The following is a 24642-nucleotide window of genomic DNA, read 5'->3' on the forward strand; positions in this document are numbered from 1 at the left end:
CTGTCCTATCCTATATCTTGTGGATGGCAGCCTTATACTCTGTTCTCCAACCACAAACATCTCAGCCTAATCTTCCTCTTCTCTCCCCCGCCCTTTGCGCATACCCTCTCCCCAACTCCTCCACATGACTGACTCATACTTGAATTGGGTCTCTACTAAGATACCATTTCCTTTGGAAGTCCTTTCTGGGTCTTTCCAAGAAGGGTTAGGAACCCCTCCCATATATTCTCATAGAGCCTTGTGTTAAATTATTCATTTACAGCACTTCCCACATAGTGCTTTATCTGCTTGCTTACTTAACAATCTAGGCCCACAAGAATGTGCTATTTCAGGTCAGGGACTATTTCCTGTTCAAAACTATAGGGAACCTTGCAGGAGTAGAAGCCTGGAAACATAAAGTCCTTACGTGGCCCAAGAATGGCTAATGATTTCTTGCCTTTCTTACCCTTCTTCCAACCACTACCTTCCTTGTGGCAAATAGTAATAATTATTATGGAGACTCAGCCCTTACCCGTCTCTTCTTCCACCCTTAGAGGGTGTAATAGAGTAAATTCAAGTAAAAGTGGAATTTCCTTCTTCAAAATAATAGTATTATATTTATCATTGCACAGTTGTCTTTGGACAAGAGATATCACTTTAGAGTATGGGTAAGCAAACTTTTTCTGTAAAGGGCCACATGCTATCTCTGTCTCATATCCTTTGTTTTACAGCTCTTTAAAAATGTAAAAAGCATTACTAGCTACAGGCAGGACTTGGCCTTCGCCTATAGTTGCCAGCCCTTTGTGGAGCATAATGTCAGTTTTACAGAGAGAGATCATCAGAGCATTTAGCATAGCAATTGAATAAGGACCCCCTACCCCAGCCCTCTATCTTTAATCCTTTTTTTGCAGCTGGACAATCTCTCTCAGTTTGACGGTTGTATAGATGTAACCATCTCACCTTTGGGAGGATCTGGCGTTAGCTTTTCTTTTCTCACTTCCTGTCTCTTTAAGCTTCTAGTCTGTCACCAGTCTCGCCTTTTCCTTCCACCCCTTTCTCCTGGGAGTTACTGGAACTGTTAAGGACACTAGCCTTCCTTTTGGCATTTATTGGGAAATGGAATTTAAATTAGGAGAAAAGAGACACAACCAAAATTATTTTTTTCCAAGATTGCTTTTAAAAGCAAATTTCTCCTTTTTTCCAGAATATCCGTTCCATACAGAATTCCTAAGTGAACTCTCTTAATAAGTGTTCATTATGTATCTCTGGTAAATGTATCCTTGGTAGTTAAATTCTTCTTTACCCTCATCTGTCACTCTTGCGACCTACCTGGATTTTAATGTTTTCTGGTGGGGTGGGCAGAAGACTTAATCTGGGTATAAGAATGTACTTTCCATAAAGTTTTCTTACCTGGCTCTATTGCAGACTCTCATAATAATCATTTTGGGAAAAAAATAATTTGTGCATTGAAAAGCCATGGTGCTTCAAAAATAAAGAATAAAAGCCCAATACAATGTAATAACATATTGACCAATTAACAGTGATAAATGGTTTCTTAAGAGGTTTAGACAAATAAAAGTATTAAAAATTAGTGTTTTAGAATAAACTATGGACTTGTTAATAATTATGTATCAATATTGCTTCATTAATTATAACAAATGTACCAGAAGATGTAATAATGTATGATGTTAATAGAGGAAGTGTGTGTGTGTGAAGAAAGGCCTGACAATCTATTCTGAAAAAAATCTAGCCATTGAACCCTCGAAGCCATGGCCCCTGGACTCTCTGTTAACCCAGAACTAAAACCATTCCTGAAGCCAACTCTTCAGACAAAGATTAAACTGGACCGTAAGACATAAAATGATACTCATGTAGAGTGTGCCTCTTAGTTCAAGCAGATATACAAGACCAGATGGGTGGCTTCTGTCTAGAGGTGGAATGAGAAGGCAAGAAGGGACAGGAGCTGGTTGCATGGACACAGGAAACTTGGGGTGGAGAAGGGGAATGTGCTGTCACATTGTAGGGATTGCAACTAGTGTCACATAAGAATATGTGTATAAAATTTTATATAAGAAATTAACTTGTGCTGTAAACTTTCACCGAAAGCACAATTTAAAAAAAAAAGGAAAAAAAATCTAACCTTTGAAAACCCTATGGAGCACAGATCTACACTGACATGCGTGGGTTAGAATTGACTTGATGGAAATAGGTTTGGTTTTATGGGTGTGTGTGTACGTGTGTGGTGGTGGTGGGGGCTCAGGGGGTATAATATAACTTTCAGTAGTATTTGCTCAATTTTTCTGTAAATCTAAAACTATCCTGAAAACTTACATCTATTAATAATAATGAAAAAATCCTAACCCCTCCCCCAAATTAACATTCTGAAATGGTTAACATTTTTTTTCCAAGCGTTTTCCCACATATCACTTCTTTAATTTCACTTTTTATTGTGTGTCTGTGTGCTGGTTTGCATCTCCACAGTGACAACCAGCAGCTGCAGCTGCTTTACTCGGAATGCATCCTGTCTGTGCTCAGCAGCTGCTCCACCTCCATGCACCTGCACCGGGGCTTCACAGACCTGATCTGGTGAGCACACATGCCTCCTCCTTCCACCTGTGCCTGGGGTCCTGTCCACAGCATCCATGACCACCAGGAGTTCCGTCAGGGAGGGGGAATCCTAGGGGGAGCTTGCTTTGCTCACACACATCAGACCGAAACACAGAGAGAACTGATGATTGTTGTACCAAAATATGCCTCCAAGGCCCTCTTAAGTTTTGCTTACATCATAGAATTATGAGCGACAGGAACAAGGAGACTTTCTAGGTTGTCATCTTGTTCTAAAAACATGGAAAAGCACCAGAAACTTATGATGGAGGACAAGAGATACTGGACCTTATTCTTAGCCCTACCTGGTATAATCTCCATCTTGACCTGAATACTAGTCACTTAGTCCTTGGGTGGTGCAAATGGTTAACATGTTCAGCTGCTAACCAAAAGGTTAGAGGTTCAAGTCTACCCAGAGATGTCTCAGAAGAAAGGCCTGGTGATCTGCTTCTGAAAAATCAGCCATCAGAGTAGAACTCTGTAGAGCACGGTTCCACTCTGACACAGTGGGTCTGAGAGTCACCATGATTTGTAATTGACTACAACATTTGGGTTTTAATCATAGTCATAGATTACCAGAACAAACAGGGCCCATAGTTAGCCATCTAATTGCTCTGGGTTATTGGGATTACCCACAGGGAGGAAGTCAGATAATGTTGTGTCAGTATGGAATTTAAAATTAACTTCACAAATGAGAAGTACAAATACTGTATTTTCAGGCAGATAACACACACCTTCTACGTTTGTTTGCCAACCACACCCTCTCCTCCCCAGGCATTTTTATAATTTTTTTTTTTTTGCATGTTGCTTTAAAAAATTAGCATAGCATACTTATGAAAGTACCTCACAGGAGGAAGACGAGGTTGGCAAACAAACATAGAAGGTGTACATTATTCACACAAAAATATGGTCGAATCTTGTTATTCATAGTAAAAGGAAACTTCAGAATTCAGCCATTTAGCCTTATGAATCCATTTCTTCACACAGGATGATTTCTTAATCCTTCTCTAGACATTTATTTAGTTAACTGCCCCTTGAGTTATGAGGCATGGTTTTCTGTTGATATTCCCAGAGGTAATGGAGAGACATGGAAAACTGGAACAGTCAAGAACACAACTGCTATTAGTCATATATGTGGTGGCTGGTATTTACCTGCAGGATAGTATTCACATGTTATCTTTTGACTTGTGGTAAAACTTCTCCCATTTCTTCCCAGGAAAAACCTTTGCCCAGCTCTCATAGTGATCCTGGGGAATCCGCTTCATGACAAAACCATCACTTCAGCTCATAGCAGCAGCACCAGTGCCAGCGTCGAGTCGGACTCTGCAGCCCCAGGAGTTTCTGACCATGGCCGGGGATCAGGGTGTTCCTCCACGGCGCCAGCCCTGAGTGGGCCTGTGGCACGGACCATCTATTACATCGCCGCTGAGCTGGTCCGGCTGGTGGGGTCCGTGGACTCCATGAAGCCTGTGCTCCAGTCCCTCTATCACCGCATGCTGCTGTACCCCCCACCCCAGCACCGGGTAGAAGCCATCAAAATAATGAAAGAGGTAGGGAGGCAGTGAAGATGGGGACTGGGTTTGTCAAAGGGGTCTGAAAACAGCATCTTACCCGGAAAAGGCACTTAGAAAATGTTTGCTAGTCACTAATCACTCGCTAAAACTAATTGCTACCACACAGAATCCAGTAGTCGGTGTGACTGTGCATGCGTTGGTGCCCAGGGTAAGGAGGGGTTGATAAACGCTTACTGATACAAAGCCATTTGGTAACGTAGCTATGTGCCCATTAATACTCCTCTCAATGTTCCTCTGACTACCTGCAGGCCAAGATTTTACTCTGCCACCCTAGATACTGTTTGCACTATAGTCGTTGTGGAGTCAGCCCCAACTCATGGTGACTTTATGTATAACAGAATGAAGCTTTGCCAGTCCTGCACCATTTTCACAGTCATTGCTACGTTTGAGCCAGTTGTTGCAGCCACTGGGCCAGTCCATCTCATTGATGGTCTCCGTCTTATTTGCTAACATCTACTTAAACGTGCGTAAGATGCGACTGAAAGTACAACCAGAATGCTTCTTAGAAGCAAGGATGGCGAGACTGCATCTTACCTACTTTGGACATGTTGTCAGGAGGGATCAGTCCCTGGAGAAGGACATCATGCTTGGTAAAGTACAGGGTCAGTGAAAAAAGAGGAAGACCCTCAACGAGATGGACTAACACAGTAGCTGCAACAATGGGCTCAGGCATAACAATGATTGTGAGGGTGGCACAGGACCGGGCAGTGTTTCATTCTGTGGTACGTAGGGTCGCTATGAGTCAGAACCAACTTGAGGGCACCTGGCAACAACTACCAAACATGATGTCTTTCTTCAGCAATTGGTCCCTCTTAATGACATGTCTAAAGTAAGCACATGGAAGTGTGCAGATAATACATATTTAATCTCCTTTACCAAAATCGGATCTCAAAATTATTTTATACTCAGGTTCTACATGATCAAAAAAAGGGCTTTATGGATCAAAGGAATCCATTTGCCCATTTCTTATGTCTCCCAACTGTCATGACCGCAGTGAAAGCATAATGATTGTCCAGCTTCTAATGGTCATTTCGGTGCCATTGATAGGGTTATCTTGAAGATAATTTGACTGAGGATTCCTCAGCATTTTTATATTTGTGGACTTGTTCATAACAGTCAGATTACATTTGCTTTTGGTACCTAGTACTGCAAAAGACAGAGTAACAGCATCCCCTTGTTGATGATTCATTTTTGTCTTAAGTAATATTTGCTAATAATCAGTTGCTAAAAAGTTTAATTTGAATTGCTTCTTGGTGTTATTTTAATGAAATTTTTGACCCAGGATTTCCAGAAACAGTGATTCGGATGTAATTGTTGTTGAAGAGAATCCATCAACACACAATTAGAGTTACCATTTATTTCATATTCACTGTATTTCAAGCACTTCATGCTTATTATCTTCAATATCATAATAACTTGATGAGGTCATGCATCAAGTTTATTTTTACCAATGAAGACTGTTTCCCAACAGAGAATCAGGCAGATGGAGATGAGAAAGTCAGCTTTAACTACTGATCACTGCTAGGATGGTGAACACAATATAGTTCTGGAGGTAGTTGAGACTAGATGACCGTGTCACCATGCTGACAGCAGAGGGCCTCCCCCAGGGGACCCACCCCTGCTTTTGTCACACAGACAGCCTGGGTGAGTAGGCTTGGAGCAGGTTCTGGGTAGGTAGATCCCTGGGACGAAGAGAGAGGAAGAGGCTGGTTGAGCATCCTCAGCTCCTTCTCTAACTAAATTGTGCGCTGAGATCAGGGGCCTCCTCCTTCTGCTGGAGAGAAGAGAGAGAGGTAAGGTCCAGAATTTTACTGCTTTGTTCCTCCACATAGAAACATGATGCCAGGGAAAAGGAATTTTCCCTCCAACAAAGTAACGAAGACTTAAAGAGGTCAAATGACTTGCCCAAGGTCACAAAGAAAGGGAAAATGTGCAAACCTTGGTCTTCCTGACCCCAACTCCATGGTCCTTTCCTATATTACACTTATTACTGAACTTGATTTTTATAGTGTAATGCAGATGATTACAGCAGCCTCTTTCCTGGAGTTGGTTCAGCTACCTATTTCTGTAAGCCTGAGTTTAGGAGCCAGGGTTAGAATCCTCTCTCTGCCACTTAACAGCTAAGTTATTGTAGGTAAATGATTTAACTCTGAATTTACAATTTCCTCATCTGTAAATAGTAACAAATATTGCAAAGGTTGCTAGTTTAAAAATGCAATAAAGTTTGGTAAGTACTTTGTAATTATAAAGTGCTATGTACTTAGTGTACTTATTTCAACCCCAAGGAAGAGAAAAATGAAACATATGGAGACTGAAAATAGCTAGGCCTCATTATCTCCTGCCCAGAATAGTGTGTCAGTTCTGGCAGGTCTATTCCTTTTGTCTTAGTGGATTTATGTTCATAAATCACCACTGTGAACAGTTTTTCCACTGTCCAGGACCCTGTAATAGCTGCTTCTTGCCTCTCCTATCAAGTCAGAATTACTGTGCATTGGCATCACTTGGGTTGGTGTCACCCCCCCGCCACACCACAGACCTCCTCCCGTACCAGACCGTACAGAATCCCTGCACAATTAAAAAAAAGCTAAATTAGCAATATTAAAAAAATAAAATGTAAATCTTATTGGTATATATGTTCTAACAAATGTAAATTTTAATGTGTCACCATTTTTTTAAACTATAATTCAAACTGAAACCCTGAAAACTTCATTAAAATCAGGTATATAATTACAAGACAATGATGTTTTAAAGAAAATTTAAAAAGACTAGAATTTTAAAAAACTGAATTTAAGGTTTAAGTTATATTTCTAAACCTGTATCAAGAAACATAGCATTTCCCCCACTTTGTTTTAAACTGTCAGTTTCTCTATTTAGTCATCAAAGAGTTACATAATCAGTAATTGTTATACATGTAAGTTCATTATCAATTTTAATCATAGAATAATTTGTGATAATACAGTTGTAAATTGCTTAAATATATTTCTTAGATTATATGAACACTAACAACAAAATTATTTGTAAAATCTTTCCACATTGAATTGCAACATTAGTAGTAAATGAGCAGAAGCTTTTTAAATTTTTTTCCTTCTTTTCCTTTAGTTACTACTTCATTCTTAAGCGAGTTACTGATACAGGTTCACAAATACTAATCACCATAATATTGTAGCTAAAGCACAAGAATATTTGACAAAACCACCGAGCGTAAGAACACTGGCAGCACAGCAGCGAAAACAGCCGCGCCTGTTTGTAGCTCCTGCAGGTGAAACCACGTGAGTCAGAGCGTCATTGTTATTGAATAATAATGGCAGCTCTGACCTGAGTTCATTAGAAGGTTCAGAAAGCTTATGAAAAATGTTTTTGTTGTTTTAACTAATTACAGGGCTATTTTTAGTAAAAAAATAATATATTTCTGCTGACAGCACAAAAATTTTACAGACAATCATTTTGGTTCCACCCCCTCTGACAGTATCATCTGGTGTGGTCCACAGCCCTGGCCCCCCTAGTGATGCCACTGTTATTCTGTCCAGGTTTCAGAGCCTGATGGCATCATGCTCATTTCCCAGAATGCACCCTCACTCCATCTTACTGACCCAGCTGCCTTCAATCCCCACCTTCCTGCCTCTGTTCAGACTCCCTCTCCCCTATCTCCTTGACAGAAATAAAGTGGTTGATTAAAATAGGCTATACACTTCACCTAAGTTTATCTTAGGAGGATAATGTTATGTCCATCTGTCAGATAAGGAAGCTGAGGCTCCAGAAGGAGAAGTTACTTACCGAAAGCCCTACACCTTGTGAGTAATAGAGTTGAGAAATGAACGCAGATCTTCTAAGGGCAGCTAGCTGCTTCTTTGCTTATCCAAGTCTTTGTCTTACTCATCTAGTGCTGCTATAACAGAAATACCACAAGTAGATGGCTTTAACAAAGAGAAATTTATTCTTTTACAGCCTGGGAGGCTAGAAGTTCAAATTCAAATTCAAAGTGGCAACTCCAAGGGAAGGCTTTCTCTCTCTTTTGGCTCCAGGGGAAGGTTCTTGTCATAATCTTCCCCAGTCAAGGAGCTTCTCAGCACAGGGACCCCAGGTCCGGAGGACATATGATTCTCCTGACTCTTGTTTCTTGGTGGTATGAGGTCCCCATGTCTCTCTGCTCACTTCTCTCTTTTATATCTCAAAAGAGATTGATTTAAGACACAACCTAATCTTGTAGATTGAGTCCTGGCTCATTAACATAACTGCCGCTAATCCCACCTCATTAACATCATAGAGGTAGGATTTACAACACGTAGGAAAATCATATCAGATGACAAAATGGTAGATAATCACACAATACTGGGAATCACAGACTAGCCAAATTAACGCACATTTTAGGGGGACACAATTCCTAACAGTCTTCCTTCGTTAGCTTTGCTTTCTCAGACCACTGACCTTGTCCTTCTTTTACCCTCTATCTTACCATCTGTTGTCGTCATTGTTAGGTGCCATCAAGTCAGTTCCAACTCATAGCCACCCTGTGTACACCAGAACGAAACACTACCTGGGCCTGTGCCATCCTCACAATCATTGCTGTGTTTGAGCCCATTGTTGCAGCCACTGTGTCAGTCCATCTCATCAAGGGTCGTCTTCTCTTTCGCTGACCCTCTACTTTACCAAACATGATGTCCTTCTCCAGGGACTGGTCCCTCCTGATAACATGTCTAAAGTACGTTAGATGAAGTCTCACTATCATCGCTTCTGAGGAGCATTCTGGCTGTACTTCTTCCAAAATGGATTTGTTTGTTCTTCTGGCAGTCCATGGTGTATTCGGTATTCTTCATCAACACCATAATTCAAAGGTATCAGTTCTTCTTCAGTCTTCCTTATTCATTGTCCAGCTTTCACATGCATATGGAGTGACTGAAAATTCCACAGCTTGGGTCAGGTATACCGTAGCCCTTAAAGTAACATCTTTGCTTTTCCACACTTTAAAGAGGCCTTTGCAGCATATTTGCCCAATGCAATATGTTGTTTGATTTCATGACTACTGCTGCCATGGCATTGATTGTGGATCCAAGTAAAATGAAATCCTTGACAACGTCAATCTTTTTTTCCATTTATCATGATATTGCTTTTTGGTCCAGTCGTGAGGATTTTTGTTTTCTTTATGTTGAGGTATAATTCATACTGAAGGCTGTGGTCTTTGATCTTCATCAATAAGTGCTTCAAGTCCTCTTCATTTTCAGCAAGGAGGGTTGTTGATTAGTCTTCCTCCAATTATGAGGCCATGTTCTTCTTCCCATAGTCCAGCTGCTCAGATTATTTGCTCAACATACATACTCAATAAGTACAGTGAAAGGATACAACCCTGACGCACACCTTTCATAATTTTAAACCATGCAGGATCTCCTTGATTGGTTCAAATGACTGCCTCTTGGTCTGTGTACAGGTTCTGCATGAGTACAATCAAGTGCTCTGGAATTCCCTTTCTTTGAAGTGTTATCCCACCATCTAGCAACTGATTATCCCAACATGCTGATTGTTTCACAATACAATGTAGAGCAAGTTCCTTATCTCCTCAAATATATTTTTGTATGCATTGCTTTCATATGTTTTCTCTAGGTATTTAACACTGCAATGCTTGAATCAGAGTAAGTAATAAATTAAACTGACTGAATGACAGATGGGCCTGAAGACAGAATGTCTGCAAAGTAGGTATTCTCTAAGCAGCAGAAACCCTTCTTTTTCTCCTTGGAATTCACGGTCACTGGACTTATTGCTGCCCCTGATAGAGCCACTCGATACCTCAATGCTAAGAAAATGTTTGCATGTGGGGTATATAGGTATCTAAGTATATTTTAAAATTTTCTTTACTACTGCAAAGGAAATTAGTTATGTTTTCCTCTCTTTTGTAGATTTTCTAGCTTCCCAAGGTCAATTTGCAGGGGCAAGGCTAGAATTAGACACCAGCACCTGAGAAGCATGGCCAGGCCATGCAGCCCATGGAGTACAGCACACTAATTTGGGCCAGATTGCTCAGAAAAGCAGTATCTCCACTTTATATGGTAAAACCAGTAATTTGGGAAAGTTGGTAGCCTGGATACCAGAACGCAGGGTTTACGCATACAAAGAAAGCTTCCGGGAACCCAGGATGTTTATTTAGCCTTTTGGAGTTTGAATGCTGGGTATGTTATTTCCCTGTTCTCATTTTGGTTTGTCACTCTGTCATATGCCTGATATGCCTGCTAATCAAAGGCATACAGCACATTTTGTTTTACTAAGTACATTCTCTATTCTATTTCCGCTTTCCCTCAAAAGGAACAGTAATCAAAAAGCACACCTTGCTCCCTTTTCTCACCCCCATTATTCAGCTTTAGAATGGGTTCTGTGGTCTTCACCAGACCTGTGACACCTAGAGCACTGATAGCATACACCTCATTCCCACCTGAAGAAGCTGAAATTCAACATATCTTTTCTTCAAGTATTTGTTGAGGATTCTTCCGAAGGCTAATCACTCAGTCCCTTTTCCCTCTAGATTCTGAAAGAAAAGAATTAAGAAATAGACACAAGATTTATGTGAGAATTAAATATATTATCTAGTTTACTACTGGTAAAGCTGGATGAGGAGCCCCAGTGGTACAGTGGTTAAAGCACTCGACTTCTAACCAGAGGGTTGGTGGTTCGAACCCACCAGCCACTCTGTAGAAGAAAGATCTGGCAGTCTGCTTCTGTAAAGATATACAGCCTTGGAAACCCTATGGGGCAGTTCTGTTCTATAGGGTTGCTATGAGTTGGAAATCTGGATTAGGGAATATGGTTAGATCCCAATAGAAAATGAGGTTTCCCACTCCTACTCCCTCAAAATGCACTTACCCTTCTAGCAACACATGGAACAGCTAGAAGGCCATAGGTCTAGCCGCTTGGATGCAGGCCTAGAGAGAAAAGGGAGTCTGATTGACTTTACCCCAAGTATTACCATTATTTTTTCCAAGTCAAACAAATAAAATGAGGAGAGAAGGGTAGAAGCTTAATTTCTATGTATTCAAGAGATTAGAAATTCCCAGTTTCTGGAGTAAGAAAGAAATATGAAAAGAAGGAAAGAAAAGAGCTCCTTAAAATATTACTTTTTATCTGTATTGCACCTTCCTCTGCTTTGTTGGGAGTTTAATTTACTTTGAAAATAAATGGACATAGTGATAGCACATCTACTCCAGACACACTTAATTAGCCAGTCTTTCCTTTGAAATTAATTTAGTCTCAAATTGAAATTTCTTCTAAAGGCTTCTACCATGTGGAAATAGAAATTAGTTAGAAGTGAACAATTATAAAAATTCTATATATGAAAGCTTGTGGTGTGTAACTAAAGCTGTGCATAGAGGGAAATTTATAGTTTTAATTGCTTCTATAGAAAAGTAGAAAGACTAAAATTAATGTTCTAGTTCTCCAGCTTAGGTAAATGGAAAAAATAGAGAAGAATAAGTCCAAAGAAATAAAGGAGAAAAAATAGGATAAAAGTAGAAATTAATGTTATAAAAAGCAAACATAGTATAGAGGATCAACGAAACAAAAATATTAGGACTCTTAAAAGACTAAGAAAATTGAAAAACTTGTAAAAGGGGCAATAAAGAAATTTCAGTACAGGTACAAATAAATAAAAAAAATTTAAATCACATAACTATAAATATTATAGCAGCCCTGGTGGCACAGTGGTTAAGAGCTACGGCTGCTAACCAAAAAGGTCAGCAGTTCGAATCAGCCAGCTGCTCCTTGGAAACCTATGAGGCAGTTCTACTCTGTCCTATATGGTTACTATGAGTCAGAATTGACTCGATGGCAATGGTTTTGGTTTATAGATATTATAAATACTCATGAAATAAAAGAGTATTTAAAAAACTTGAGGCCAGTAAATTTGACAACTTAAATAAAATGTTTAAATCCCTATAAAACAATACAGCCTTTAAAAAATTAATTCAAGAAGAAATTGAGGACCTGAATAGTCCTATAACCTTTAAAGAAATTCAATCAGTTGTTAAAATCTTCCCATTAAAAAATATATATATACTAGGCTCATGCAGCTTTAGAGATAAGAACTGATAATTCCAATGTTATCCGAGAATAGTCAGAGGGAATATTTCTCAACTATTTTTGATGCTAGGTGATGTGGTAGCAAAATAAGATAGAGTACAGGAAGGAAAATTGCAGGCCAATCTCAGTAAAAGACATTGATGCAAGTGCTTTGTAGTACTGTACTACAGAGAATTTTCTTTGTCTGAACCAGCCTTATACTGGGGAGTTAAAAACAATGGATGTTATATATCAAGAATACCTAGATTAGTTTTAGTAAGAATTGTAGTTTCAAATAGTTGCTTTTCTCCTTAGACTGTATTACTCGGTAGAGAAAGTACATGTTTATTAGATCTCATAATTTCGAAACCTTGTGTTTTTTTAAATGATTTTTTTTTTTTTTTAAGCTACTTGGGAGCCCCCAACGTCTCTGTGACTTGGCAGGACCCAGCTCCACTGAACCAGAATCCAGGAAAAGATCAATTTCGAAAAGAAAGTCACATCTGGATCTTCTCAAACTGTATGACACATTCCCCTTCTAGTTGTATATTGCCTGGTTTAAACTGCTTTTCTGATACTTTTAACCTAGTTTCTAAACCCCGGGATTTTTTATGAATATGCATTACATGAAATGTGGTGATTTAATATTGTACCCACAAGCCATATGAGAAAATTGATTTCAGTTTATTATAGCCATATAAAAAATATATTTTCATAGTGACTTAAAGAAAACCCAGTGTACAAAATCATATTTGCAAAAGTTATTCGCTGGGGTTATTTTAGGGAAGAATTTTTTTTTTTAATTGTACTTTAGATGAAGGTTTACAGAACAAACTAGTTTCTAATTAAACAGATAATACACATGCTGTTTTATGACACTGGTGAACACTCCCCCTTCTCAACCTTGAGTTCTCTATTACCAGCTTTCCAGTTCCCTCCTGCCTTCTAGTCCTTGCCCCAGGGCTGGTGTGCCCCTTTAGTCTCATTTTGTTTTATGGGCCTGTCTAATCTTTGGCTGAAGGACGAACCTCAGGAATGACTTCATTACTGAAAGGGTGTCCGGGGGCCATACTCTCAGGGTTTCTCCAAGTCTCTGTCAGGCCAGCAACTCTGGTCTTTCTTTTCGAGTTAGAATTTTGTTCTACATTTTTCTTCAGCTCTGTCCGGGACCCTCTATTGCGATCCCTGTCAGAGCAGCCAGTGGTGGTAGCTGGGCACCATCTAGCTATATTGGACTCAGTCTGGTGGAGGCTGTTGTAGTTGTGGTCCATTAGTCCTTTGGACTAATCTTTGCCTTGTATGTTTAGCTTTCTTCATTTTTCTTTGCCCCTCAAGGGGTGAGACCAGTGGAGCATCCTAGATGGCCACTCACAGGCTTTTAAGATCCCAGGCGCTACTCACCACAGTAGAGTGTAGGACATTTTCTTTAAAAGCTGTGTTATGCCAATTGAGCTAGATGTTGTCTGAGACCTTGGTAGGGAAGAACTTTTTTTATTTTTTTTTTAACATTTTTATTGTGCTTTAAGTGAAAGTTTACAAATCAAGCCAGTCTCTCATACAAAACCTTATATACACCTTGCTACCTACTCCTAGCTGCTCTCCCCTTAATGAGACAGCACACTCCTTCTCTGCACCCTGTATTTCCGTGTCGATTCAGCCAGCTTCTGTGCCACTTGGCCTTCGTATCTCTCCTCCAGACAAGAGCTGCACACATAGTCTCATGTGTCTACTTGATCCAAGAAGCCCACTCCTCACCAGTATCATTTTCTGTCTTATAGTCCAGTCCAATCCCTGTCTGAAGAGTTGGCTTTGGGAATGGTTCCTGTCTTGGACTAACAGAAGGTCTGGGGACCATGACCTCTGGGGTCCTTCCAGTCTTAGACCATTAAATCTGGTCTTTTTTACAAGAATTTGAGGTCTGCATTCCCACTGCTCTTCTGCTCCTTCAGGGATTCTCTGCTGTGCTCCCTGTCATGGCAGTGGGGAAGAACTTTTTGATTTACAGTGCTCAACTATAAGATCCTTTACATGTAGTAGTCCCCTTAGGAAATGGAAATATCCAATTTGCAGTAGTTGTATTTACATGTACCTCTTCAGGAATATGATTATTTGATAGAGGAAGGCCCACATTATCATACAGACATTGTAACTATCTTCTTTTTGACAACTGGGTTTAATATAAAAGTGAGACTTTTCAAAGCATGTCCTTGGATATATTATAAATTCCCATCAAGAATTTTTGTTTGTGTCAGCCAACCAAGAGGGATTGTGACCCAAGGAGGGCCGCTTTACCTGTGGGTTTTCCTCTGCTGACCTGAGCATGTTCATTTCAGTTATTGTTCATTCATTTAGTGCCCAGACCATTTAATCTTCTATAAATTAGAGTGCCTGTTTTGAATATTATTGTGTTCAGCAATCTAACTGTTCTGGCTCATTTTGGAACATTTTTCTATGTTTCATTCATTTCCTCTTTTGCACACTGCCCAGCATCATGGACGGCATGACTGAAGCATGCATCAAGGGTGGCATTGAAGCTTGTTATGCTGCCGTGTCCTGCATCTGCACCTTGCTTGGGGCATTGGATGAGCTCAGCCAGGGCAAAGGCTTGAGCGAGGGTCAGGTCCAGCTACTGCTTTTGCGCCTTGAAGATCTGAAGGATGGGGGTGAGTCTAGCCGAGACTCCATGGAGATCAATGAGGCTGACTTCCGGTGGCAGCGGCGAGTACTGTCCTCAGAACACACGTCCTGGGAGCCGAGGACTGAGAGGAGCCCTGATATCAGCATTAGTGTTACCACTGACACAGGGCAGACCACCTTGGAGGGAGAGTTGGGTCAAACGACACCTGAGGACCAATCTCACTATTCTGAAAACCACAGGAATGGCCTCAAGTCACCAGCCATCCATGAGGACAAGGAGACCCTGAGCAAAGTGTCAGAACCAGAGGCGGTTGACCAACCTGACGTTGTTCAAAGAAGCCACATCGTTGTTTACCCTGATATAACTAATTTCCTGTCAGTAGACTGCAAGATGAGATCTTATGGGTCTAGATACAGTGAGAGCAACTTTAGCATTGATGACCAAGACCTTTCTAGGACAGAATTTGATTCCTGTGATCAGTATTCGATGGCAGCAGAAAAGGACTCAGGGAGGTCTGATGTATCAGACATTGGGTCTGACAACTGTTCACTAGCAGAAGAAGAGCAGACCCCAAGGGACTGCCTGGGTCACAGGTCTCTAAGAACTGCTGCTCTGTCTCTGAAATTGTTGAAGAACCAGGAAGCTGACCAGCACAGCGCCAGGCTATTTGTGCAGTCTCTGGAAAACCTCCTTCCTCGGCTCCTGGCTCTCCCTAGTGTGGAAGAGGTAGACTCTGCCCTCCAGAACTTTGCCTCTACTTTCTGTTCAGGTTTGTAAACAATTTTTTGCTATATAGTCAACAAGAATATTCAGAGCATTTGCCTCAATGCGGAGTTACCATATTGCTTGTAGTTTGAAATATTAGAGGCATGTTAAAGAATCTTTGAGTTTCTTATGTTTAAAGAAAGCAAAGGAATGTAGACTTATTGGTGGTGGTTTATTTGAATTCTGCAGCATTTGATGGCGGGAGTTTACTATGAGGTTGATAAATGTATATGGTGTGAAGTAAAGAATGAGTGGGACCTGCCTTCTAGATAGCTGCCGATGACTAAAACAAAATGTGGTTCTTAAAACACCAAATTCTCAATTTGCTTCTACACCTTGATGTCTAAAAATCATAAAGCAGTGCACCTTTGGTGTATCAGTATGTAAAGTATTTTGAATGAGGTCTTGGTCCAGATGCAAACTGAATCTTCCCAATATATTTTGAATTCCACTGAATATCCAAACTGTGTGGTGATAGTCCAATAATAACATTACATTCTCTAACCCCTGAGCCTTCCTGTCTGTCACATACCAATATTGTGACCCAGACCATATTGGAAGAGGAATATCATGAGGTACATTGCCAAAGCACTCTAGAAAGTTACGCTAGTATTATTGAAGGGCAGAAGATAATTACCTAGAATTTTGATGGTGAAAGGAAATAAAAATAAAGAGAAGTAGCATTTCATATAGTGAGTAATGAATTTAAAGATAATTCACTTGAAAGTTAATAAAGAAAGCAATTAGTGGGTACATACAATTTAGAGCAGGAATAAATGATTGCCTGATATCAGGGAGGTCAACCATGCCTCCTAAATTAAAAGGTCTCTTGACCACAAACTAGGTGGATGGACCCTGGTGGGCCTGGGCCTATACTCAAATATAAAGGAGTGACCCTGAGGACAAACAAAGAATGGGGTAAACTGAGATCACCGCTTGCTCTTCCACCGTGAGCCTTGAACATGTGTTTGTCGTTGGGCTTCCTACTACAGTCATTGTGTGTGCGTCCACCTTCCACTAGCCACACTGTCACCTGCTTGAGAGCTGGGGCCATGTCTCACTCATTTTTTGTTTTTCAACAAAGAAAACATACACAAAAAATTCTATCCCACTCACTGGAACTTGGCAGAAGCTGAATGATACGTTGTTAAGGAGTAGCTTAATAAGTATCTCTAAGAAGCTCTTTGCCAAGAGGACAAGAAAGAGACACTTCAATCCAGGTATACATAGGAAGAACTTTGTAACCTGAGGATGATCCAGGGTTGTAGCAACCACCGGGGAAGATACAGAACCTCTAATCTTGGACCTCTCAAATAACTCTCTGACCTACCTAGAGATTGACCTACCTAGAGATTGACCTACCTAGAGATTGACCTACCTAGAGGGTATCTATAAATTCAAACCAAAGCCACTGCCATTGAGTCGATTCTGACTCATCGCGACCCTATAGGACAGAGTAGAACTGTCCTTATAGGGTTTCCAAGGCTGTAAATCTTTATGGAAGCAGACTGCCACAGCCTTCTCCTGAAGATCATATAAAAAAAAAGTCATATTATTTCTCATCTTTCCTAGCTCCACTGTGATTCTTTATTTTTCAAGGCACAAAAATACCAGTTCTTAAGGCTACCCAACATTTTTTTCTCAGTATTTTCCTTTTGGAATTAGATATAAAAATGACCTTTGGATTTTTTTGTTTGTTTGTGTGAAGGAACATACATATAATTCATATGTAATCACTGGGAGACTAGGGAGATATATAAATGCTCTTCTTTAAAAAAATGTTATTTCTCCCCTAATGCCTTTTATACCACTATCGTTAAATTTGGAATTTTTTTACTGATATTCTTGGTGTATGTGTGAGACACACACACACCCTACATCCATCTTCAGTCAACATCTGTAGAGAAGCTATGCTGTGCTACATGCTAAGGGTCCAAAGGCTTGTATGGCTTATTCTCAATAATTAGATTGATCATGGATGAGTGAAGTTGCTCTTTGGTTTCTAAATATGTGAGATTGTTTACGGACTGAAGGAGTTCTAGGAAAGCCTGTGAGTTGGGAGGAAGGTCCACTGCGCTTTGGAAGGGGTATGCTGGGCCTCTGAGCTTACGCCTCTTCTCAGCTGGAAATATTCATGGGGAGAAGAGCTTGGCAGCTGTGACTCCTGTGCCTGCTTGGTTTCCCTAGTGCCAAGGCAGAGAGCCCGACACACATAGATGATCCCCAAGAACAGCTGTGTATCAGACCACAGCAGTGACATTGTTTGCAGTAACAACGTTGAGTTATCAAGAAATGGTAAAATGATTTATAGGGTCTTCTTTTTAAAAGTAAAATTAGCTATGAAAAAAAAAAAAAACTCATTGCAAAAGTTCTGGCATTTAAATGTGTAAGATTAGCTGTCAGTTAACTTCATATTTATGAACAGTATAACTTCATATTTATAAACAGCATTCCCCAGTAATTCCATATAAATGAACTGTCACAGTGGCAAAGAATGACTTCCAAGGGACCTTGCCTCATTTCCTAAGAGAATTAGGAAATACAACCTTAGCAAAGTCTTTTATAAAATGTAGAGCTAAAGCCAGTCTTTAAATTTATATTGGCTTTTCAAATCAATATTCATTTATGTTGTTGATAGGTGCTGTCGAGTTGATTTCAACTCATAGTGACCTGATGTACAACAGAACAAAACCTTGCCTGGTCCTGTGCCATCCTCACAATCATTGTTATTCTTGAGCCCATTTTTGCAGCCACTGTGTCAGTCCATCTCATTGAGCGTCTTTCTTTCTTTGGCTGACCTTACCAAGCATGATGTCCTTTTCCAGGGACTGGTCCCTTCTGATAACATGCCTAAAGTATGTAAGGTGAAATTTCGCTATCCTTCTCCAGGGACTGGTCCCTTCTGATAACATGCCTAAAGTATGTAAGATAAAATTTCGCTGTCCTAGCTTCTATGGCGTATTCTGACTATACTTCTTCCAAGACAGATTTGTTCATTCTTCTGGCAGGCCATGGTATATTCAATCTTCTTCACTGGCACCGTAATTCAAAAGCATCAGTTCTTCAGCCTTTCTATCTATTGTCCAGCTTTTGCATGTATATAAGGCAATAGAAAATGTCATGGGTTGAGTCAGGCCACCTTAGTCCTCAAAGTGATATCTTTGCTTTTTAAACTTTAAAGAGGTCTTTTGCAGCAGATTTGCCCAGTGCAATGTGTCTTTGGATTTCTTGACTGCTGCTTCCATGGGCGTTGATTGTGGATCCAAGTAAAATGAAATCTTTGACAACTTCAGTCTTTTCTCCGTTTATCATGATGTCACTTATTGCTCCAGTTGTGAGGATTTTTGTTTTGTGTTGAGGTGTAATCCATACTGAAGGCTGTGGTCTTTGATCTTCATCAGTAAGCGTTTCAAGTCCTCTTGATTTTCAGCAAGCAAGGTTGTGTCATCTGCACATTGCCAGGTCATTCATGAGTCTTCCTCCAATCCTGACACCCTGTCCTTCTTCGTATAGACCAGCTTCTCAGATTATTTGCTCAGCATACAGGTTAAATAAGTATGGTGAGAGGATACAACCTTGACGCACACCTTATCTGACTTTAAACCATGCAGTGTCCCCAGGTTTTGTTCTGCCCCTTGGTCTGTGTATAGGCTCCTCATAAGCATAATCAAGTGTTCTGGGATTTCCATTGTTCTCAGTGTTATACATAATTCGTTATGATCAACACAGTCGAATGCATTTGCATAGTCAATGAAACACAGGTAAACATCTTTTTGATATTCTCCGCTTTCATTCAGGATCCATCTGACATCAGCAGTCATATCCCTCATTCCACATCTTCTTCGGAATTCGGCGTGAATTTCTAGCAGTTCCCTGTCATTGTACTGCTGCAGCTGCCTTTGAGAGATTTTCAGCAGAATTTTACTTGTGTGTGATATTAATAATATTGCTCAATAATTTCCCCATTCTCTTGGATCACCTTTCATTGGAATAGGCATAAATATGGATCTCTTCCAGTCAGTTGGCCAGGTAGCTGTCTTCCAACTTTCTTGGTGTAGACAAGTGAGCACCTCCAGCACTGCATCCATTTGTTGAAACATCTCAATTGGTATTCCGTCAATTTCTGGAGTCTTGTTTTTTGCCAATGCCTTCAGTGCAGCTTGGACTTCTTTCAGTACCATTGGTTCTGAAACCAATGATCATATGCTACCTCGTGAAATGATTGAGCATCGACCAGTCCTTTCTGGTACAGTGACTCTGTGTATTCCTCCATCTTCTTTTGATGCTTTCTGCATCTTTCAGTATTTTGTCCATAGAAACCTTCACTATTGCAACTCGAGGCTTGAATTTTTTCTTCAGTTCTTTCAGCCTGAGAAATGCCAAATGTGTTCTTCCCTTGTGGTTTTTTAACTCCAGGTCTTTGCACATGTCATTATTATACTTTACTTTGTCTTCTCTAGCCACCCTTTGAAATCTTCTGTTCAGCTCTTTTACTTCATTTCCTCAGTTTACTTTAGCTACTCTACATTCAAGAGCAAGTTTCAGAGTCTCTTCTGATATCCATTTTGTTTTTTTCTTTCTTTCATGTCTTTTAATGACCTTTTGCTTTCTTCATGTAGGATGTCCTTAATGCCATTCTACATCATAATAATAATGTTAGCTAACATTTTTAACACTAATCTAGTACTTCCTGTGTCTAAGGATTTTGCATATATTAATTCATTTAATACTTATAACAACTCCATAAGGTAGGTAGGATTAGTATCCTCATTTCGCAGATGTGAAAACTGAGGCACAAGGAGGCTAAGTCATCCAAGGTACACAGCTAGGAAGTACGGATGCCAGGATATGAGCCTACGCATGGACTCTGCTTCCAGACTCCATGCTGTTAATCATCGCATTACGCCGTATATAGACAGGTACATAGATGGCTAGATAGATGAGAGAGGAAGAGACAGAGTGAATATGGTATGTGCATAATTTTGTAACTTACTATCCACTTAATATTTTGTTAGCATGTTCTTTATGTCTGTAAAGACATGTTCTTTGAAAATATGATATATGATGCCTGTATCATAGTTAAGGAGACCTGGTGGCACAGTGGTTAAGTGCTCAGCTACTAACTGAAAGGTCAGTGGTTCCGACCCACCAGGTACGCAGCTGGAGAAAGATGTGGCAGTCTGTTTCTGTAAAGATTACTTCCTTGGAAACCGTGTCTAGCAGTTCCACCCTGTCCTATAGAGTCACTTGGAGTCACAATTGACTCAATGGCAACAGGTTTTTTAAATATCATATTTACTTCTGGTAACTTACCATAAATTGTTCTCTACATGTTCTTATTGAAAAACTTTTAATTATAACTTAGCAGATACTGTTCAAGAACACGTAAGCTTTTTAAAATTACATTATGACCATTTCCGTATCATTAATGGCCGTATGTAATTTTAAAAAGGATTCAAAATTAGCATCAAAATGTTACTACAGATTTTCATTTTCTTCTTTGTATCTTTTTCCAAATCTCTATAAAACTTTTCCTATAACTTCTATTACCGTGTAATCTTATTCTGAAGATATAGAAAATTGATAATGTCCACTATTGGTGAGAGTGGATAGACTACTGGTCTCATATACAGGTGATAGGAGGGAAAACTATTTGGAAGCAATTTTGGCTGTATCTATTAAATTCAGAGTGTGTATTCTGCTTCTGGAAACCCTGGTGGCATAGTGGTTAAGTGCTACAGCTGCTAACCTAAAGGTCAGCAGTTCAAATCCGTCAGGTGCTCCTTGGAAACCCTATGAGGCAGTTCTACCCTGTCCCATAGGGTCGCTATGAGTCAGAATCGATTCGACAGCAACGGGTTTGGTTTTTTTTTTTTGGTTTTATTCTGCTTCTAGAAATCTATCTCAGATAAACTAGCAGAAGTACTAAGTTATGTCATCATTTTAGCTTTTTTCATAATTTTGAAGCAATCTAAATGTCTGCAAATAGAGCATTACTTAAATCATAGTATAGCCATGCATGGTCAATAAGAAAGAATGAAATAGTTATAGTACAATGCATGTAGTATGATCTCATTTGTGATAACTGTATGCACAAGGAAGTGAGTCTTGATTGAGAGGGATAGCATAGGGGCTTGGGGGAAGCAGAGACTATTGATCTTACTTTTTATACTCTTCAGTACTGTTAAATGTTTTACATCAAATATTCATTACTTTTATTTCAGAAATATCATATGATCTCAGACATGGAGGAGACTTTTGGTGATCATTCATGCTATCTTGTGTCCAGTAACCGTGACTGGTTACAAGTGAAACCTCCTGTTTCATCCTCCTGCTCTGATAGTCAAGCACATCTTAATTATTGAGGGAGAATAAACTTTAGTTACTGAAAACAGGAAAAGCCAAGAAGCCAGAATATGCTAAAGGTCATAGTTCCATTAATTTGCCACTCAAAAGTTGATAACACTTCAATGAGACCAGTCAAAAGACGAATGGAAAACAGGCTGCTAACCGTAAAGGTCGGCAGTTTGAATCCTCTAGCCACTCCTTGGAAACTCTATAGGGCAGTTCTACTCTGTCCTGTAGGGTCGCTATGAGTCAGAATTAGCTTGATGGCAAAGGGTATAGTATAGGATAATAGAGAAGGACATGATATAGTGGAATCTTATCCCAAAATTACAAGCAAGTACAAAAAGCATAGCGCAAAAAGCCTTTTTTTTTTTTTTTTTGCCAATTTCTTGCTGTATATTTGGGTAAATCACTTAGCTACTCCAAGCAGTTTTCCTTAGTTGCAACGTAAGGGCTTGTGCAGGATTGGAAAGCCTGGTGGTATAGTGGTTAAGAGCTACAAGCTATGGCTGCAAACCAAAAGGTTTGCAGTTCAAATCCACCAGGTGCTCCTTGGAAACACTATGGGGCAGTTCTACTTGGTCCTTTAGGGTCACTATTAATTGGAATCAACTCAATAGCAACAGGTTTATTTATTTATTTATTTATTTTGGTTTGTGCAGGATCAAATGAAATAATGTATGAGAAAAGATTGGTTCTGGAAAATAGAAAGTACTTAATAAATAATAGCTTTTTTTTTTTTTTATTGTGTTATTCCCATTACTGTTAATACTACCATCAGCATACTATATATCTAGTATAGCAAGTACAGTGCGGCATAGTGCAAAAAACTGGAATTTGGGCCTCAAAGACCTTTGCCAATTTCTAGCTGTATACCTTTGGGTAAAGCAGTGTGTTTGTAGCCCTAGAGCTCTTGATTGTTTCCCTCAGGTATGATGCGCTCTCCAGGATTTGACAGCAGCAGCAGCCTCAGCTTCCAGATGCTGATGAATGCAGACAGCCTGTACATGGCCGCACACTGTGCTCTGCTCCTCAACCTGAAGCTCTCCCATGGTGACTACTACAGGAAGAGGCCAGCCCTGGTGCCTGGCATGATGGTGGGTATGCACTCTGGAGTCAGGCATTCCGAGGGGAGGTGGGTGACCTCTCACCTGTAAAGCCAGGTGCCAGTGCCCTGAGAGAGAAATGGCACAAGGTGTTCTGTTCCACATTGCTCTGTTATGGGCAATGCCTTGTGGCATTCCCACCTTGCACCAGAAAGTAAAGAACTGAGAGTAACTGCAGGTGGCTACCTGCTGGGGGTTGAGTAATTTCATCCAGTAGCATTATTACACACATGAATGTTCAAAAACACATTGCTTAAAACGGCATAAAATGCAGAAAAGAATTTCAAATTCTCATAGAATCTAGACTCCCTAGAGCCACTGAGGCTGGATGAACCTCAGAAACTGTTACCCCAAGATAATCTTTAAACTTTAAAGCTTATCCCCTGAAGTCTTTTTTCAACCAAACAATTGTTTAGCTTAATTAGTAAAGAATGTCTGCCTTGAGCACTGGGCTCTTTTAAAGACCTATTTATATGGCATCAAATTGACAATAGTAACTCAAAAGGTTAGAGAAGAAGCTTGGGGGGCAGTGAGTTTATATTAATGAGGGAGGAACAATTCAGAAAAGGAGGTGAGAGTGGCTGCGCAAATTGAGGTGTGTACTCAGTGTCACTGAATTGTACATGTAGACGTTGTTGGTGTATGTTTTGCTGTGCATATTTCCAACAACAACGAGAAAAACACATGATCAGTGTTAACTGACATCAGTGGATATGCAGGGAATGATCCCCTTTGCTGAAAATGAAGTCATGCTGTTGCAAAACTCTTCGTTACATTGCAAAATGTGCTTAGACCTAAGCCTCCCGACTGTCAATGGTAAAGCACGTCCTATAAGGTGTGAAAGAAGGAGAATGATGTCAGTTATACTGTGGTTGGCCCCCTTGGCTGAGCAAGCTACTTCATGGTGCCCCCTAACATCAGTTCATGGTGTGCTCTAACATCAGTTCCTGAGCCTAAGTCCAAGGACCTGTCTGAAGAGAATCGGCAATCATTTGCTTGCGTAATATAAATTGTAAATTCCCAAGGGTGGGTGATTGCTTCCTGAGTGTAAGTTAGGTATCTCTTGAAGTGTATCATCCCTTGTTCTTCTGGGGAACACATTCCATCTCTGCTGCTGTCTGTGCAGTGAGAAGGGGAAGCTCTGTTAAAGATACCTGTGTAGTTCATAACCCTCCCACACACCAAATAGTAAAAATATAGAATGCTATCTGCCTAATCTTTCTACCCACTAAAAACAACCCACTGACGCCAAGTCGATTCCTACTTATTGCGACCCTATAGGACAGAGTAGAACTGCCCCATAGGGTTTCCAAGGAGCAGCTGGTGGATTTGAACTGCTGACCTTTTGGCTAGCAGCCAAGCTCTTAACCACTGTACCACCAGGCCTCCAGTCTCTCTATGGGGTATTTAAAAAAGATGTCATAAGTGAAAGGAACTCCATGAAGTTTGGGATGTCTCCATCTCTGCTTCCCGCTTCATTGTCACCTTCCATCCCCAGTAAACAAGGCACTGTGTTTTTTAGAAACCTTGATTCAGTTAGGGAATGTGTGAAGTGATGAGGGAGCAGAAGAGGTCAGGGGCCTGTTTGTTT

General features: G+C 40.2%; 1 protein-coding gene across 1 annotated transcript in view; it reads left to right on the forward strand.

The window, feature by feature from the left end:
- The window catches only part of ARFGEF3 (ARFGEF family member 3), a 165557-nt gene that overhangs the window by 98599 nt on the left and 42316 nt on the right, over positions 1-24642 (forward strand). The window contains exons 9-13 of the mRNA XM_003403996.4: positions 2461-2565; positions 3800-4133; positions 12602-12714; positions 14682-15601; positions 22876-23042. Coding sequence (XP_003404044.2) covers positions 2461-2565; positions 3800-4133; positions 12602-12714; positions 14682-15601; positions 22876-23042 — 1639 coding nt within the window. The remainder of the gene's footprint in view (positions 1-2460; positions 2566-3799; positions 4134-12601; positions 12715-14681; positions 15602-22875; positions 23043-24642) is intronic.

This window comes from Loxodonta africana, chromosome 1, assembly GCF_030014295.1.
Source record: "Loxodonta africana isolate mLoxAfr1 chromosome 1, mLoxAfr1.hap2, whole genome shotgun sequence".
Classification (NCBI taxonomy): Eukaryota; Metazoa; Chordata; class Mammalia; order Proboscidea; family Elephantidae; genus Loxodonta; species Loxodonta africana.